At 57.8% G+C, this 15,023-nt stretch overlaps 3 protein-coding genes across 4 annotated transcripts in view; 1 reads left to right on the top strand and 2 right to left on the bottom strand.

Annotated features, from left to right (window-relative positions):
- ENDOG (endonuclease G) overlaps window positions 1-2,383 on the top strand; it is a 3,463-nt gene extending 1,080 nt beyond the window's left edge. The window contains exons 2-4 of the mRNA XM_026049582.1: window positions 5-337; window positions 1,123-1,232; window positions 1,676-2,383. Coding sequence (XP_025905367.1) covers window positions 5-337; window positions 1,123-1,232; window positions 1,676-1,958 — 726 coding nt within the window. The 3' untranslated portion in view covers window positions 1,959-2,383. The remainder of the gene's footprint in view (window positions 1-4; window positions 338-1,122; window positions 1,233-1,675) is intronic.
- A 444-nt stretch (window positions 2,384-2,827) lies between these two features.
- Window positions 2,828-8,029, bottom strand: SPOUT1 (SPOUT domain containing methyltransferase 1). Its single transcript, XM_026049492.1, has 12 exons — window positions 7,979-8,029; window positions 7,722-7,764; window positions 7,404-7,526; window positions 6,892-7,051; window positions 6,680-6,769; window positions 6,320-6,369; window positions 5,966-6,096; window positions 5,654-5,726; window positions 5,197-5,295; window positions 4,384-4,486; window positions 3,261-3,408; window positions 2,828-3,168 (listed from the first exon to the last, which is right to left on the bottom strand). Exons 1-12 carry the CDS (start codon window positions 8,015-8,017, stop codon window positions 3,076-3,078), a joined length of 1,152 nt encoding a protein of 383 aa, XP_025905277.1. The 5' UTR covers window positions 8,018-8,029; the 3' UTR covers window positions 2,828-3,075.
- Window positions 8,030-8,623: 594 nt separating this feature from the next.
- Window positions 8,624-14,350, bottom strand: KYAT1 (kynurenine aminotransferase 1). 2 transcript variants are annotated; one of them, XM_026049490.1, is made up of 13 exons: window positions 14,215-14,350; window positions 12,276-12,334; window positions 12,019-12,169; window positions 11,535-11,684; window positions 11,078-11,164; window positions 10,848-10,976; window positions 10,622-10,742; window positions 10,036-10,112; window positions 9,859-9,948; window positions 9,597-9,783; window positions 9,408-9,484; window positions 9,234-9,320; window positions 8,624-9,082 (listed from the first exon to the last, which is right to left on the bottom strand). In XM_026049490.1, the coding sequence occupies exons 1-13, from the start codon at window positions 14,296-14,298 to the stop codon at window positions 9,014-9,016; spliced, it is 1,368 nt and encodes a 455-aa protein (XP_025905275.1). In that variant the 5' UTR covers window positions 14,299-14,350; the 3' UTR covers window positions 8,624-9,013. The 2 variants fall into 2 exon arrangements, with proteins under 2 accessions (XP_025905275.1, XP_025905276.1); XM_026049491.1 differs by lacking the exon at window positions 14,215-14,350 and adding an exon at window positions 13,339-13,457.
- Between the last annotated feature and the right edge of the window lie 673 nt (window positions 14,351-15,023).

Genomic DNA, 15,023 nt, shown 5'->3' with positions numbered 1-15,023 from the left:
GCAGCCGGCCGCGGGCGGCGCCGAGCTCGCCAAGTACGGGCTGCCGGGGCTGGCGCAGCTGCGGAGCCGCGAGTCCTACGTGCTCTGCTACGACCCGCGGAGCCGCAGCGCGCTCTGGGTCATCGAGCGCCTCAACCGCGACACGCTGAGCGGCGCCTCCGAGCGCGCCGCCTGCGACTTCCAGGAGGACAACTCGGTGCACGAGTACCACCGCGCCACCAACGCCGACTACCGCGGCAGCGGCTTCGACCGCGGCCACCTGGCCGCCGCCGCCAACCACAAGTGGAGCCAGAAGGCCATGCAGGACACCTTCTACCTGAGCAACGTCGCCCCGCAGGTAGCGCGGCCCGCGCCGCGACGGGCCGAGGCATCCCTGGCGCCATCCCCGAGTCCCTCTCGAGGGACAGAAGGGGACCGAAAGGGACCCAAGTGGCTCAGGAGGGTGGCAGGTTTTGTGCTAGAACCTCTTTCTTCAAAYGCATCTCTTTAAATAACAAAAAGACCCCGGGTTGGTTCAGCACAGCGTGTTGCAGGAGTGACATTTAAATACKCAAGCACAAAAGCGTTCTAGGTGTCCCTGCTTGAGCAGGGGCTTGGGGACACCGAATGATCTTTAGAGGTCCCTTCSAACCTCAAMCATTCTATGATTCTGTAAGAAATGAGAGCCTGAAACACGCAGAGGCCATTGCCGGGGGTGAACCAGGATCTCTCCTTTGGCTGCTTCCAGGGCAGAGGTGACAGTCACAGCATTCACAGAATCCCAGAATGGCTGAGGTCAGGAGGGACCTCTAGASATCATCCAGTCCAACCCCCTGCTCCAGCAGGGACACCCAGAGCACGGGGCACAGGGTGGTGTCCAGGTGGGTTTGGAAGACCTTCTCCAGGGGAGGAGACTCCAYAGCCTCCCTGGGCRGCCTGTGCCARGGCTCTGGCACCCTCACAGTGAGGAAGTTCCTCCTCACYTGGAGATGGAACCTCCTGTGTTGCAACTTACGCTCATTGCCCCCATTACTGTCCTGTGAAGTGCCCTGCAGAAGCCTCATGTTGTTGGGGAAAACTGAGCCGCGAGGAAGCGTCCCCTGAGTGACCTTCCTGCCTGCACTGCCCTGGTTGTGCTTCTAGGTGCCCCACTTGAACCAGAATGCCTGGAATAACCTTGAGAAGTACAGCAGGAGTCTGGCCAGGAACAACAAGAATGTCTACGTCTGCACGGGACCTCTTTTCCTGCCCAGGTAAACGTGAGGGCTGTGTTGGAACCGCGCTCGAGAGCTGCAGCACGTTTTGGGGTTAAGCAAGGCTGAGGAATTGCCGKTTCCTGGGCTTGCACCAAGCTGAAAGGATCTGCTCAGTCCTGGTTCAATAAGTGAGTTCAGTCGCGTGTGTAGGGCCTGTGGACAAGTATTTTCTCGGGGCTGGAATTAGTTTACCTGTTTTCAATTCAGTAGGTAATTTCAGGAGGAGTTAGGGTCAGGCCTCTCCCAGGTGGGATCCATCTATTGCCCAGCTGCTATAATCAACTGTGGCATCTATTCTAATGCTGTTTTCTTGAGATACAATAYAAGGCTTTTATATAAAGGGTGCCTTGGGCTGTGTTGGAGGTGGCACTTGGGTGGTGCAGGAGGGCCATGACGGTGAACATGGGACCAGAAGGTAACGGCCGTTTCTCTTGGCACAGGATGGAGGCGGATGGGAAGATGTACGTCAAGTACCAGGTGATTGGGAAGAACAACGTGGCCGTGCCCACCCATTTCTTCAAGGTGCTCATCTTGGAGAAGGAGAGYGGGGAGATTGAGTTGCGCTCCTACGTGATGCCCAACAGCCCCGTGGATGAGAACATACCGCTCGAACGATTCCTGGTTCCCATCGAGAGCATCGAGCGCGCCTCGGGGCTCCTCTTTGTCCCCAACATCCTGAAGAAGACAAATAACTTGAAAGCCATCACAGCCGGGAAGAAGTGATGAGCCATGACTAAGCAACTTAAGGTGCGCTCTGGCAGGGRCTGAGACAGCAGGAGGTAGCAAAATTATATTTCCTTATGCAATTTTAAATGTGAAATATTGTTAAATCACTGCTTCTCTCTGTGTGGGACTGGAGGAAGGGCAACACTGAAGTGGATGTCCAAGGCCAGTCTCAGAGGCAGGTCCTGCAAGAGGCTCCTGAGCCTGATACTGTAAGAGCACGTCCAGGGTTTGCCTGTACAACTGCAGTACTGAGGATGCTCTGTAAGTTACTCCCTTTGAGTTGTGTGTGGCTCATGAAGAGACAATGGAGGGTTACTGCATTTCAGATACTTGGCAGGGAAAAAGAGGTGCAAGGTGGGTACAGGAGGAGATGGGCAAGTACCTGCCCTGTTGTGGCAAAAGGATTGTATAATGCTTTATTTTAGAAGATGATTTTTAGCAGTAAAGCTTTGAAAACTCAGGATATTGACTTTTCTTATCTGYTCTTTAACAAAGCCTAATGAGTAAGAAGGACAGAGCCAAATTTCCAGGTGTTTTCTTGCTTGTTCTTACTGTAAATAGTTTTAAGACCTCATTATTAGAGCCAACACAAGATGTACATATGTGCTTTAGATCTGAGGCCCTGCTGAAGCTGCAGCCCTTCCTGCTGTGAGTTGAAGGAGAGGCCRTGGGACAGGAACTGCTTCCTGGCGTTAGGACTGCAGTTTGACTTCCTTATGTTGACTTAAGACTTTAAGTAAAGTGTGAAGTCCAGGGCTCCAGCAGCACTGAGAGTGCAGGGCCTCCACCTAGTGGGTCTTCCTTGTCTCTGTCAAGACACTTGCACACTGAGGCAGATAATGTCGATACTGTTTTATTCCCCATCTAAGGTACCTGGAGTGAGCTCCACRTGAGGCTTATCCTGTGGCTGGGAGGCACGCAGGCCTGGACCATGCAGGCAGGARAGCTCAGCCTTCCTGCTCCCAGCACAAATGGACAATTAGTCTGGCTAAGCACTGTCAGCTTCAGTYACGTTGTGTCTTTTGCCTTCTCCAGGCTCAGCCCGGAGGGGCTCTTGGAGCGCTCTGCCCAGCAAAGGGCTCTCCCTGGAGCCAGTCCGCGGCCAGTGGTAACATCAGGGCTTCTCCTTCCCTTGGCTGTCTCTGGGTGTCTTCACAGCCTCCTCGATGTGGGGTCTCAGCGAAGACAAGGAGATGAGCAGCGCTTCCTGCAACAGACCGAGGGCTGTCCCTGCAGCGCGTGTCACTGCCCGAGGCAGCGCGGGCGTCGCGCCTGCTGTGCCGTTACCGCCTGCCCTACCTCTGTCCTGATGGTTCGGCTGCCTTGGCTGGGACAAGTGTTCAGGTAGAAGTCRAACAAGACGCTTGGGTCGGTGACCTCCAGGTTTGGGTCTGCATCAACCCCAGCTTCCAAGCCCTGSAGACCTCCAAACACGACCAGGGCATGCCTGAGAGGGAACGTAGGACACTATGAGTAGGGAGACTGTCCCTCTTCCTGCTTCTTACACAAGAGAGCTTTTTCATGTGCCTCAAACAATCAAGTGGATTACAATTTTCACAGAATCAGAGAATTCTGATTGAGGTTGGAACCCTTAGAGATCATCTAGTCCAACCCCCTGATCAAGCAGGGACACCTAGAGCATGTGGTACAGGGTGGCATCCAGGCAAGTTTTGAAGATCTCCAGAGAAGGACACTCTACAACCTCCCTGGGCAGCCCCAGGGAGCACAGTAAACCCTCATAGTAAAGAAGTTTCTCCTCATAYGGAGATGGAACTGCCTGTATTTCAATTTGTCCCCACTGCCCCTTGTACTGTCACTGGCCACCACTGAGAAGAGCTTGGCCCCATCCTCTTTACATTCTCCCCTCAGGTACTTATACTATACATATTAATCAGGTCCCTCAGTCTTCTCTTCTCCAGGCTAAACAGGCCCAGTTTGATTAGTCTTTCCTCATAAAATAGATGCTCCAGTCCCTTAAATCATTTTTGTTATTCTCTGCTGGACCCTCTCTAGAAGCTCCTCATCCCTCTTGTACTGGGGAGCCCAGAACTGCCCCCAGTGCTCCAGCTGCCGCCTCACCASAGCTGAGTAGAGGGGCAGGATCCCCTCCCTGCCCTGCTGGCAATGTCCTCCTGATGCAGCCAGGAGCCCATTGGCCTCCTTGGCCATGAGGGCCTCATGGTTAACTCGGTCAACCAAGGGTGTCAACCCGAGGCAGCAGGTTCCCYAGCAAAGCTCCACAGCCCAGGAGAGCCCAGGAGCCTGTGTGTGTCCTGCACTTGCACGTAGGAACAGTCCCATCTGGGAGAGCGCCAAGGCCACCGTGCAGCAGCCTGTGACTGCAGGAGCCAGGCTGCCGTTGCGCCACCTGCACCAGGCTCGCCAGAGGCAGCGAGCAGGCCTAGGAGGAGAGGACACCTACCTGAAGGAGGGAAGAGAGGCCTGGTCCACAGAGCACCCCCGCTCCGAGGTGCCAATGGAGAGGTCGTAGCCTTCCTTGAAAGGACACTCGGAGAAGACAGCACCTGGGAAACAAGCACAACGTGTGGTTATCCACACGCTGCCTCACCCGTGCCCAGGTCTCTTCAGCAGCTTCCAAGGCTCCATAGGTGAATGGCAGCAGCAGAAAGGGAATTGCTTTTCAGAGCTGCTARTATAGATGAGGGTGCAGTAAATGCAGGACCGATCTCCCCCTTTCCTATGTTATCCCCGAGGTGCTGGGGCTTCCTAGCACCTTTCTTGCCTCACAGGGCAAGCAGCTTTTCCTTAAAAGCCCAAACAGGGCCTAGGAGCTATTTGGTGGCTAAAGCAGAAGCAGCAGCGACGTTTGCCTATGGCTCAACACAGCCAGGTGGCACTTCTCTTCTTTGGATATAGCTCTCTATGGTCTGTGCCAGAGACTTCTACATTTCAGAGCTTATGAGCCCAGGAGGTCCCATCAGTGAGACGACAGGGAAGAACTTTGACTTTGCTGGGCTCAAATGTCATCGTGTGCTTTGATGTAAGTGAGCAGGAGAGAGACATAGATGAGCTGCATGGAGACAAGCACTGACTCCTTGCACTGCTACAACTGCTGGCAGCTTTTGGAACAAGGTGAGCAGAGTTCCAGGACAAGGTATTGGTGGGTAACTGAGATGATTCACCCCCCCAACTTCATTGCCCAGATTGGTGTGGAAGCCCAGGCAGGGCGAGGCTGRTTTCTGCTGCAGGGGAGCGAGTGGCTGGAAACACTCACTGAGGCAGGACGCAAGGCGGACGCTGTAACCCCAGTACAGGCCTGACGCAGTCCGAGGATGATGCGAGGACACCACGGTGCCCTGTCGCACTTTGCTGTCTGAAAGGGAAGCAGAGAGATTGATAATCCCTCGTGCCCTCCTCGTGAGGGCTGGGTTTGACCAGCCACATCCTGAGGTTGTCCTGGGGAGAGGTCCTCATGTGGTGCACAACCAAGAACCACCATCCTGAGCCCAGCCTGGAAAGTGAGCCTTGGGATATTTACAGATGAGAAAAGAGCTGCCAGCTCTTTCCAGTTAACTGGAGAAGTGTGGCAAGGGTGTCCATAAAGCTGGCGGGGGTTGAAGGGGACATGCAGAGCTGCTTGGTATCTTTAAGCATTAGTAATTTGAAGGCTATTAAAGGACAAGATCCTGCAGGAATCAAGTCTATGGATGCCGTGGGGAGCAGGGGATTACCTGGATTCTGAGGTTCTTCCAGGCGCACGGTGACTCGCAGACCAGGATCCAGCTGCTTGTCAATCCGCACCTCCTGCAGGGACAGTCACCAGCAGGGTCAGGCAGCTGAAGGTACCGGGGCAAGCAGGGAGGGAAAAGACTCTCTGGGCAAGAGGAGGCCCGTTCTGGCCTGGAGCTGGAAGCTTTAAAGTCCATCCCAGCCCGCTATGAAATGGGGCCTTTGGAAACCCAGCAGTACCCACCCTGCCCACTTCAATTCTGCCAGAGAGACAGGGAGAGCCACGTGGGGATCTGTGGGTAGCACAGACCTACCTTCCTCATCCCACAGTTAACAAAAGAGCCTCTGCCCGGCTTAGTTGGCCGGTCCAACACGACACCTTCTCGGTACTGCGAGTCCTCGTCCACCCGCATGTGGTGGGGGCTGTCCAGGGGATTCAGCAGCCCTAGGACAGCACAGAAGAAAATGACAGCTGAGAACAGGACACACACTTAGGGAAAACACGCAAGTAAACTGCTCTGCTGTTCCCTCCTCTCTGCTCCCGTGCACCAAGACAGCTCAACCTGCTCGCACCCTTTTGAGGGAACAGGCTCTTCGGCTCTGAGCGAGAGTCAGAGCTCAGGAAGAAAGGAACCAGCAGCCTGGGGTGGAGGTGGCAGGATTCTTACCTGCAAACTGCAGATCCTCGTGTTTTGGAAAAAAGGATTTCCTCAAGTACCTGTTAACAGGGAAAGTTCAAATATGAAAACAGTTTCAGGCCTCAATTTAACGCTTTGCTGGCTCCAGGGAGCTGCATGATTCTCTCACGCTTAGCTCCTCTCTAACGCACCCAGCATGTTATATCCTATAYTGCATGTTCTTCTGATTGTTTTACTTGTTAATGGTTTTAACTGAAACATCTCATGTTAGTGCAGCACACTGTGACAAAAATAGTCTGGATCCTGCTTCTGCAGGAGATGCCCATGGAAGCTGGCATCAGACTTGGCTGCTAGCCCACATGCTGTGCAGCCTGACSGGCCGGTACTTACTGAGGGCACTCCAAGTACTGCAGGATGCGAGCAAGCTGCACACAAGCCTTGCCTTTCTTCCCAATTCCGGAAAATTCCCCCTCCACACTCCTGAAAGAAAGAGAACAGCCCGTGAGCGTTTGCTTGAGGTACATTCCCACCTCAAGTAAAAAGCAGAGAAACAGAGAGCACCAAGGTAAGGTTTTCTGGGAAACAAAGCAGCTCACACTTACTTTGCGTCTTCTCCGTGCTCATCAAATACTATAATCTCATCCACGCAGAAGATGGCACAAGCCCGAGCAATCTGTCCAGCRAGGTACGTCCGCAGCTCCAGGGACTGGGCGTTATTCAGGATAGAGCCTGGCAGGGCGACGCTCAGGGTGTAGTGACGCCCTGGGGAACACAATGCAGGCAGAGGAAAGTCTGACAGCTATCTCCATCCTTTTATTTGCTTCTTCGGTGGGAATAGGTGTGGGAGAATGGGAGCAACCTTGYCTATGTTAAATTTTAACCATGGATTTTCTGTTACCAAAAGCTTCCCTGGCAGTGCCCGCTACATGGTGTCCGTGCCTGCTGACAACTGTGATGTAGACGAGGTAGATAGAGCTGAGCCTCACCTTTTGTGTCRATATGTACAAGTCTCTCTACCCCAACACCACAACCACAGCTTTTTGACTTAACAACCCCCTTTTTTTCCCAGCCCCTGTTCGTGGTCCTCAGTTGCGGCCAACATCAGCAGCGTTACCTTTATCCTCYTTCTGCTCCTCTTCCTTTTCAGGCTGCTCCTTCGCAGCGAGCTCYTGCATCCTCTGCTTCTCCAGTTTCTTTAGGAGTTTTATTTCCCTCCATTTCTTCTTCTCTGCTTTCCCTGGGGGCGGGGGCGTAGGGGGAAACACGGCCTGTTAGAGAGCGACCCCTCGCCCCAGCCAGGGAGGGGAGGAGGGGCGGGACGGGGGCGGCTCCCCCGAGCAGGGGGACATTCCCAGAGCGGCACACGCGGCCCGGTGGCACCGGCGGCGCCTGCTGCCCCTGCTCCCCATCCCGCGCCACGGCCCGGCCTTACGCTCCTGCTTCCAGCGCCGCCAGTCGACCTTCCTCTCCGTGCCCTGCGGGGACAGCGACCGTTACCGGGGACCGTTACCGGGGACCGTTACCGGGGACCGTTACCGGGACCGTTACCGGGACCGTTACCGGGGACCGTTACCGGGGACCGTTACCGGGACCGTTACCGGGACCGTTACCGGGGACCGTTACCGGGGACCGTTACCGGGACCGTTACCGGGACCGTTAGGGCGGCTCAGCGCCCCCTCCCGCGCCCACCTGCGCCTCCTTGGGCCGCTTCGCGCTGGCGGCCGCCATTGCCGCCGTTGCCTCGCGGTGCTGATTGGGCGGAGCCGGCCACGGATGGGTCACGTGGAGCGGAACGCGAGCCAATGGTCGGGCAGATGGGAAGGGACGGGGCACGGCTGGCGGCTTAGGTGCCGTGCGTGGTGTCTCTTGCTAAGCAGGAGCTGCATGGTTCGGCAGGGGATGGGTGACCGCAGCGCGGAGAGCAGGCAGCGCTGYTAGGGCCGGCGGGGACAGTGGCAGGGCCGCAGATCTCGGCGCCTGTGCCCCACTGTGCCCTGCAGGCGGGGGGTGCGATTAGGGTGCATCGTGCCCCTTGCAGGGTGTCTCATGGTGTAGGGCAGGATCTGGCATGCACAGGGGTGCTGCAGTTCATCTTCCTGCCCATACTCCATCCTTGAGTCATTTACCTGTTTTCAGCCATCATAGCTCTTTGGCATGTGCGTGTTAGCAATAAGGACCTGAAGTGATGCCCTGGTCTGACCTGGATGCAGCAGGACACGGAGCTGCCTCTTCATCTGGGGAAGTGCAACTCCTGCTCCGAAAAAACAGCGATGCTGATCCCCACCAGCCCCATCATCGGGGAGAGACGCTTATTCTTCCGTAACAGAAGTAATCCCACTTTAATAATTTAATCACTACAAATCCTCATTGCGCCATCCCTTACGGGCAGCTTGTGCAGGAGTGAAGATGCCATTTCACGTCCCTGTCTGTGTTGAAAGCAGATGACCTGCCAGAGGGCTGCTCTGCTGGCTGCTCCAGTGGCTGCTCCCGTTGCAGTTCGGTATGGGTGTGAGCAGGAGCAGTATCCCTGAGCCGGCTCAGACCAGCCGTCCCTCRCTGCATGTCCCCTTTCCTCCCCACTGCGTGTGGCAACCCCACGGCCTGTCCTGACAGAGCAGGGCTGAACGCGCAGACATAGGGCTGATGCAAAGTTCACAGGCCGGGAAGGAGAGTGGGATGCGGCGGATGGGGTCGGAGCAGAGCCGGCGCCGCCATCCGCAGCCTTCAGGGARCAGCTCTCTCCTGTTTCCATTTTTGCAGAATATCGTTTGCTGCATCCAGGGTGGCTTCCTCCTGGATAGACACCGTCAGTGACTCCCAGCCAGTTCCCCCTCCCTCATTTACCTAAGCCCCCCAGTTTTCTCCCAAAACACCACAAACACCCTGCACTCAGGACAGGGCGGCCACATCTCCCCGTGCTCCCACATCCCAGGGCCCGTCTCACCTTGGCGAAGCAGAAGCGGACGAAGCGGCTGTAGTCGTTCTTGTGGGGCCCCGAGTAGAAAGCGGAGAGCGGGATGGCGGCCAGGCCCTGGCAGGGAGCAGGCGCAAAGAACAGCGTGGCGCCACGGCCGCTCCTCGCCGATGGGCCAGGGCAATGCAGAGAGCCTCAGTTTACCTTGTTCTTGACCATCCACTTGGCAAACCGGGAGTCGAAGGGCTCGTCGGAGCCGGGGGCCTCAGGGACGTCGGATGCTGGGACAGAGGAGAAGCTGGGAGCGCAGTTGGCGCCCTGCTGAACCCCAGGACCCATGGTGGGTGCCCACTGCTCTCGGGGTGAGGCACCTCATCAACCAGGGTGACTCACCGAAGGTGGACACATCTGCCACCAAGAAGTAGGTGCCCTCGGGRACGATGGGTGTCATGCCAGCGGCCTCCAGGCTCCGTATCAGCCGGTCCCTCTTGCCCTGCAGCTCCCGGGCCAGCTGGGCAAAGTAGCTGTCCGCTCGCTCCCGGCGCTCCWGCTCCCAGCGGAAACCCACGGCCACGGCCTCCTGCGGGCAGGGAGGTGTGTGGGGCCCGGCGCCCTTGGGGACGTCCCCAGGGCGAGCGCCCCGTTGGCTCCCTACCTGGGCGGCCGTGGCGCAGTGGTAGACGCTGTTCTGATGCACCGTGTGCAGGTGCTGCAGCAGCCGCCATGGCCCCACCGTCCAGCCCACCTGCCCGGATGAGGATGAGGGGGAAGGCACTGAGTCAYGGAGAAGCTGCCTGTGCGGCTGGTCGCTGGCACCACGGGGGGCACTCACCTTCCATCCCGTGGCGCTGAAGGTTTTCCCGGCGCTGCTGATGCTGATGGTGCGCTCCCACATGCCCGGCAGGCTGGCTAGCGGGGACAAGAGGGGAGAAAAAGTGAGGACAGAGYTTGGGGCAGGTGCGTTTGCGCTGCGCTAACTTGCATTCGCGCTGGGCACTTGCTGCCCACCACAACCTCCAAGCGCATCGCGAGCAAGCGGGTGGGTTTTTCCAAACTGACTTTTCCAAAGCAACCAAGTGTCTTCACAACTGYGTGGACAGGCCCGTGATGTGCCAAGCACCATCACCCTCCCACCCCACCACGACAGGAAGAACAGGCCTCAATCACGGTGAAATGGAGGTCCCGAAATAGAGATGCTCACAAAAAAAAAAAGTTTTTTTTCCAAAAATTTCACTGGGACCACAGGATTCTGCACTCTGGACATGCCACACTGACAGTAGCTCCCTTTTGCCCTGGCTCTGGAAGTTGGGGCTCAAGTTTAAGACCTGATTTGGAGGCCAAGGAGCCTAGGACAGGATTATAGGGGCCACAAGGGGACAGGATCCCCGGCAGGGCCACCCGGGCTCGCAACGACGTACCAATGCGGACGTGCTCCTTCCCATCAAAGACCAGCCACTCGTACACTTCGTCGCTGATGCACAGGACATCGTGCTTTATGCACAGCTCCGCAATGAGCTGCAGCTCCTCCCGGCCAAACACCTGTACCAGGCAGGGAGACGTGGTGGGATGGGGACACAGGCATCGTGCCCAGGAGAGCACCGAGCACCCACCATCCGTGAACGCCTGGAGCACCCCCGGCCTTACCTTGCCCAGCGGGTTGTTGGGCGAGTTCAGGACAAGGGCCTTAGTCCGCTTGCTGAACTTGGAAGCCAGTTCGGCTGGGTCCAGCTGCCAGTCCGCGCTGGACATGGGTTTTCCAGCCCCTGGCGCTTTCTGGGGAGCACGGAGGAGAAACGGAGGTTTCCGCACATGGCTCCATGCCCAGCCGGGCCGCTCTGCTCCTCATCTCGGCGGCTCCGCTCCAGCCCACTCACCAGTCTCAGTGGGACGAACACGGGTGTCCCACCTGCCATCTTCACCATGGGCTCGTAGCAGTCGAAGAAGGGCTCAATGATGATCACCTGTGGGAAAGAGGCACCTCAGCGCCCTCCCGGGCCCACTCAGCCCTGGTGGGATGGTAGGGCCGGGCAATTTTAATCCCTGAATTCCTGCAAACTGGAGATCCTGCACGGCAGAAACAGGGAGAACTGATAGTGCTCGTGGCAAAAGGTCTATTTTGGCCATATGCAGCAGTGAGAAAGTGCTGCAGTGCCCTACAGCAGGGATGCTCCTCCCTCAGCAGCTCAAATACCGGGGATGGGGAAATGCTAAAGCTTTTCTGTTCAACAGGAGGACTCTGAAAACCCACCTGGAGCCCCGAGCAGAGCCAGGGCCAGGAGGGGCTCTCTGGGGCAAAGGCTGCCCGTGCAGCAAGCCCAGACCCTTCCTCACCTCATCGCCTTCATCCACGAAGGCCTGGAAGCAGCAGAAAAGGGCCTGGTAGGCCCCCACGGTCACCATCACGTTGTTCAGAGGGTCCAGCTCCCGCCCAAGCAGCTTCCCAAAAAACTCGGCTAGGATCTTCACCAGTGGAGGGTGGCCCTGGGGGCAAGAGGGGGTGACTGGGCTTGGGGCACATGGACAAGCCCTTTGGAGGGGTTGGGGCAACGAGTGCCTGGGCTGTCCTGCAGCCTGGACACCTCCAGTGCCTTGCAGATGCGTTCCYGGGCGCTTGGGGTATCAAGTGTGATCTGCATGGGGACCACCAGCTGTGCAGGGAGCAGCGGGATGTTCCTGCCACCCTTTTCCATCTCCCCGTCCCCAGCACGTGCAACCTGGGGCTAGGCCACCCCCCAGCAGAGAGGTTGGGGGGTCCAAGCTGAAGGCAGCCCAGGTGCCCGCRGGACCAGGGGCCGTGGCCAGGAGCACCACGCACGAAGGCCCGGGTGTACTGGTGCAGCAGGTGATTCCTGCCGCCGACGGCCCGCACCAACGCCTCCCTCAGGAAGTCCGGCGGCGGGAAGTCCGGGAAGCCCTGGCCCAGGTTCACGGTGGCGTGGGTGGCCGCCAGCTTGACGAACTCCACCCTGCGGAGAGGAAGGCGCGAGGAGGCTGGGCGCTCATGGAGGCTCCTCTCCGCGAGGCCGCGCTGCCCGGCGCGGGCACACGACCAGGGGCTGCCGCTCAACTCACCAGATATTCTGATCCACTCCCTCCAGCCTCCGAGCTTGCACCAGCCTCGACATTTTTGCCTGCAAATGCAGAGAGCGACTTTGAAGTTTTCCTCGACGGCACTGGTGCCGTGTCCGGAGGGGTCGTGGTCTCCGTGGGACTCTTCCCGCTCCGTGGGRCTTTTTCCCGCTGCCTGGATATGGGCCCTTCAGTGTCGCTTCATGGGTTGTTGCTGCCTGGTCCTGCAGTGCAGCAGCCTCCAGGAGTGGTTTTGGAGAATGAGCAAAAAAGACTAGAGCTGGCAGAGAAGGCTGCTCTGCTCGCAGGTTTCAACAACAATTTGGGAAGCAGGAGGCCAACAGGAATGTGCACACTGACYGGGTACCCAGCAATGCCTTCAACCTCCTTTCCATTTGGTGCCAAGGTCAACRGGGCACAGTCAGACCCCTAGCTCCAGCCCTCAGGCTTTTCCTTCCTTAGTTACTCTCTTTTCTGCTTCAAAAGGACCTCTGTGTTCTCTGCAGCCCATATCCTATTTCCCTACAAGAACTGATTTTCTTTTTATCCCCAGCTGCTCTGGTTTGTTACCCAAGTAGCATTTGCTCCTTCATCCCCCTGGCGAAGGTAGGTGCTCTAGATCCCAAACTAAATGCAGGTCTCTGCGTCCAAAGTTCACAGCACCTGAGCAGTRCAAACGCCTCCTTCCACTTGGGATGAACACGCTGGGAGAAGGCACAAGTGCTGGAGGGGGGATTAGTCAGCAGCCTGACAAAAACGGTGTTTTTGTCCCTGGGAACCAGGGACAAGTGTTGGTCAAGGCTTGGCTGAGAAAAGGCAGCGTGAGGCTCATGAGCTGCGCCAATGCTGCAACGAGCTGGGCAAACTGTCCCGGCAGCAGCAGATGCCGGGCGTTTGAATGGGTTTCAATGGGYGCTTGGGCAGAGAAGAGGAGGTTCCTGATGGTGTCTGGGATGTGAAATGAGGGGCTGGGGTGTGAGGGAGGGAGCTGCATGCTCTGCTCGCAGCTTCCACACTGGGAGGGTCGGAGGATCCCGGGTCCACTGTCTCGAGGTGCCCTGCTTACCTTCTTGTTCCTCTTGGGAACGCCTTGCTAGTGTTCTTGCTCCAAGGTCTTCAGCTTTCTATCCCACCTCAGCCCTTGCTAGGGGTTTTGCAATGAGTCGTGGGTGAACTGCGTCCCTGCGCTCTGCGGTGGACTCTGAACTTCCCCGCGGTGCCGGGCGCGGTGCCGAGGGCAGCCAGGGGTCGAGATGGTGCCTGGAGGGATGGGGCAGTCCCCACTGTTCCCCCCTGCCCCACTTTTGCTCCTTCTGCACAAGGCCAAGGATCCTGCGGTCAGCAGGACCCGCTGTCCGAGCTGATGCTGTTGGGCTCAGCAAGGTTAATGATTTAAGAAGTATAAAGAAAGCTGGAGATTAAATATTAACAGCTCTGGAGCCCTGTCTTGTGGGGGGCATTGCTGTCGGCCACAGGTCTGGGTGTCCAACAGCATCAAGTCTGATGGGGTGGCTGGGAATAAGATGCTTTAAGTCAAGTTACCAGGAAGAACCCTGCCTGTTCCAACCCTTTCAGGAAAGAAAATGGCCAAAACTTTCTTCCACTGACACTCATTGGTCCTAACCTTAGCCTAAGTCCCCATGGGTGCTGGAAGTGACACRGGCTTCAGGTGACTCCATCTCTGAACCTCTTCCAGCCCCTTGGGCTCTCCAAAACTAGTGTGTTTATCCAGGTGCACTTTGCCTGGCAGCTAGCAACTGCCACCCTTTTTCTTTTTCCCCCATATAATACATATTCTCCCAATTATGAGCCGTTCCCTTTGCACAGGGTACTTGGAAATAACCAGGCGTGGAGGTGACAGTGTCAACGTGACTTTTCCCGCGGTGCCCTTCTGCTCCCGGTGCCCCGGGGCACCGGGGGACRGCCAGGCCCGTGTCAGTACCTTGCTGAAGCACCGGCTGTGTCCGACACCGCTGGCCCTCGGCAGCAGGACGCGGCGCAGGGCCGGCACCRCGCTCCGGATCATGCCACGGCCTCACTCCGATGGACGCAGACCTGCGCTTCCCCCGGCACAGAACAGCGGCGTGAAATGCCCGTTGCACAACACAGGCACCACGCAAAGCCTCAGGTAAAAAAAAAACTGCACATTTCGCATTGGTGCTTTTCCTGACACAAGCGCTAAGCGGGGGTCAGCTGAGACAGGCGGTGTTTTGCACTTCTTTACTCCGAAAAAAAGCAATTTAAGGCAAAACAAAGGGACTGGGGGGGCAAATGGGGCTTCACTGTGTTGCAGCGGGAGAAGCAGCCGGGTTGAGCCAGGGCTGAGCTGGGCCCAAGTGGGGGCAGCGAGGGCGTGTGGGGTGTAGGGGACAGAGCACGCTGAGGRCTCTGGAGGTGCCAGCCATAAGGTCACCTCGGGGGACGGTCCCTCGGGCCTGGCCGGCTCAGGAGGGTGGATGCAGCGCGGCGGCCGGCGGGTGCCCCTCRCGGCGGCGCCTCGGCACGGACGGCAACGGGGGAGACCCGACTTACACGCGGCGGGGCCGCTCTGCGTTACGCGGCAGTGGTCCGGCCGGGCTCCCGGGACACGCATGGCGCCGTCCCCGCGCATCCCGGCGGCTTCGCCCGCTGCGCCGACTTCCTGGGAGGAGCCGGGACCCGCCGGGCGCTGCGGGTCTAGCTGCAACGCGCTGATGGGGAAAGCGTGCCGGGCAAAGGGCCGCCCTGGAGCAGGCGGGCGGGCAAGGAGGG

This window comes from Nothoprocta perdicaria, unplaced genomic scaffold (genome assembly GCF_003342845.1).
Source record: "Nothoprocta perdicaria isolate Ctin4 unplaced genomic scaffold, notPer1 scaffold_6, whole genome shotgun sequence".
Classification (NCBI taxonomy): Eukaryota; Metazoa; Chordata; class Aves; order Tinamiformes; family Tinamidae; genus Nothoprocta; species Nothoprocta perdicaria.
This window is presented reverse-complemented; position numbering and strand designations above follow the sequence as displayed.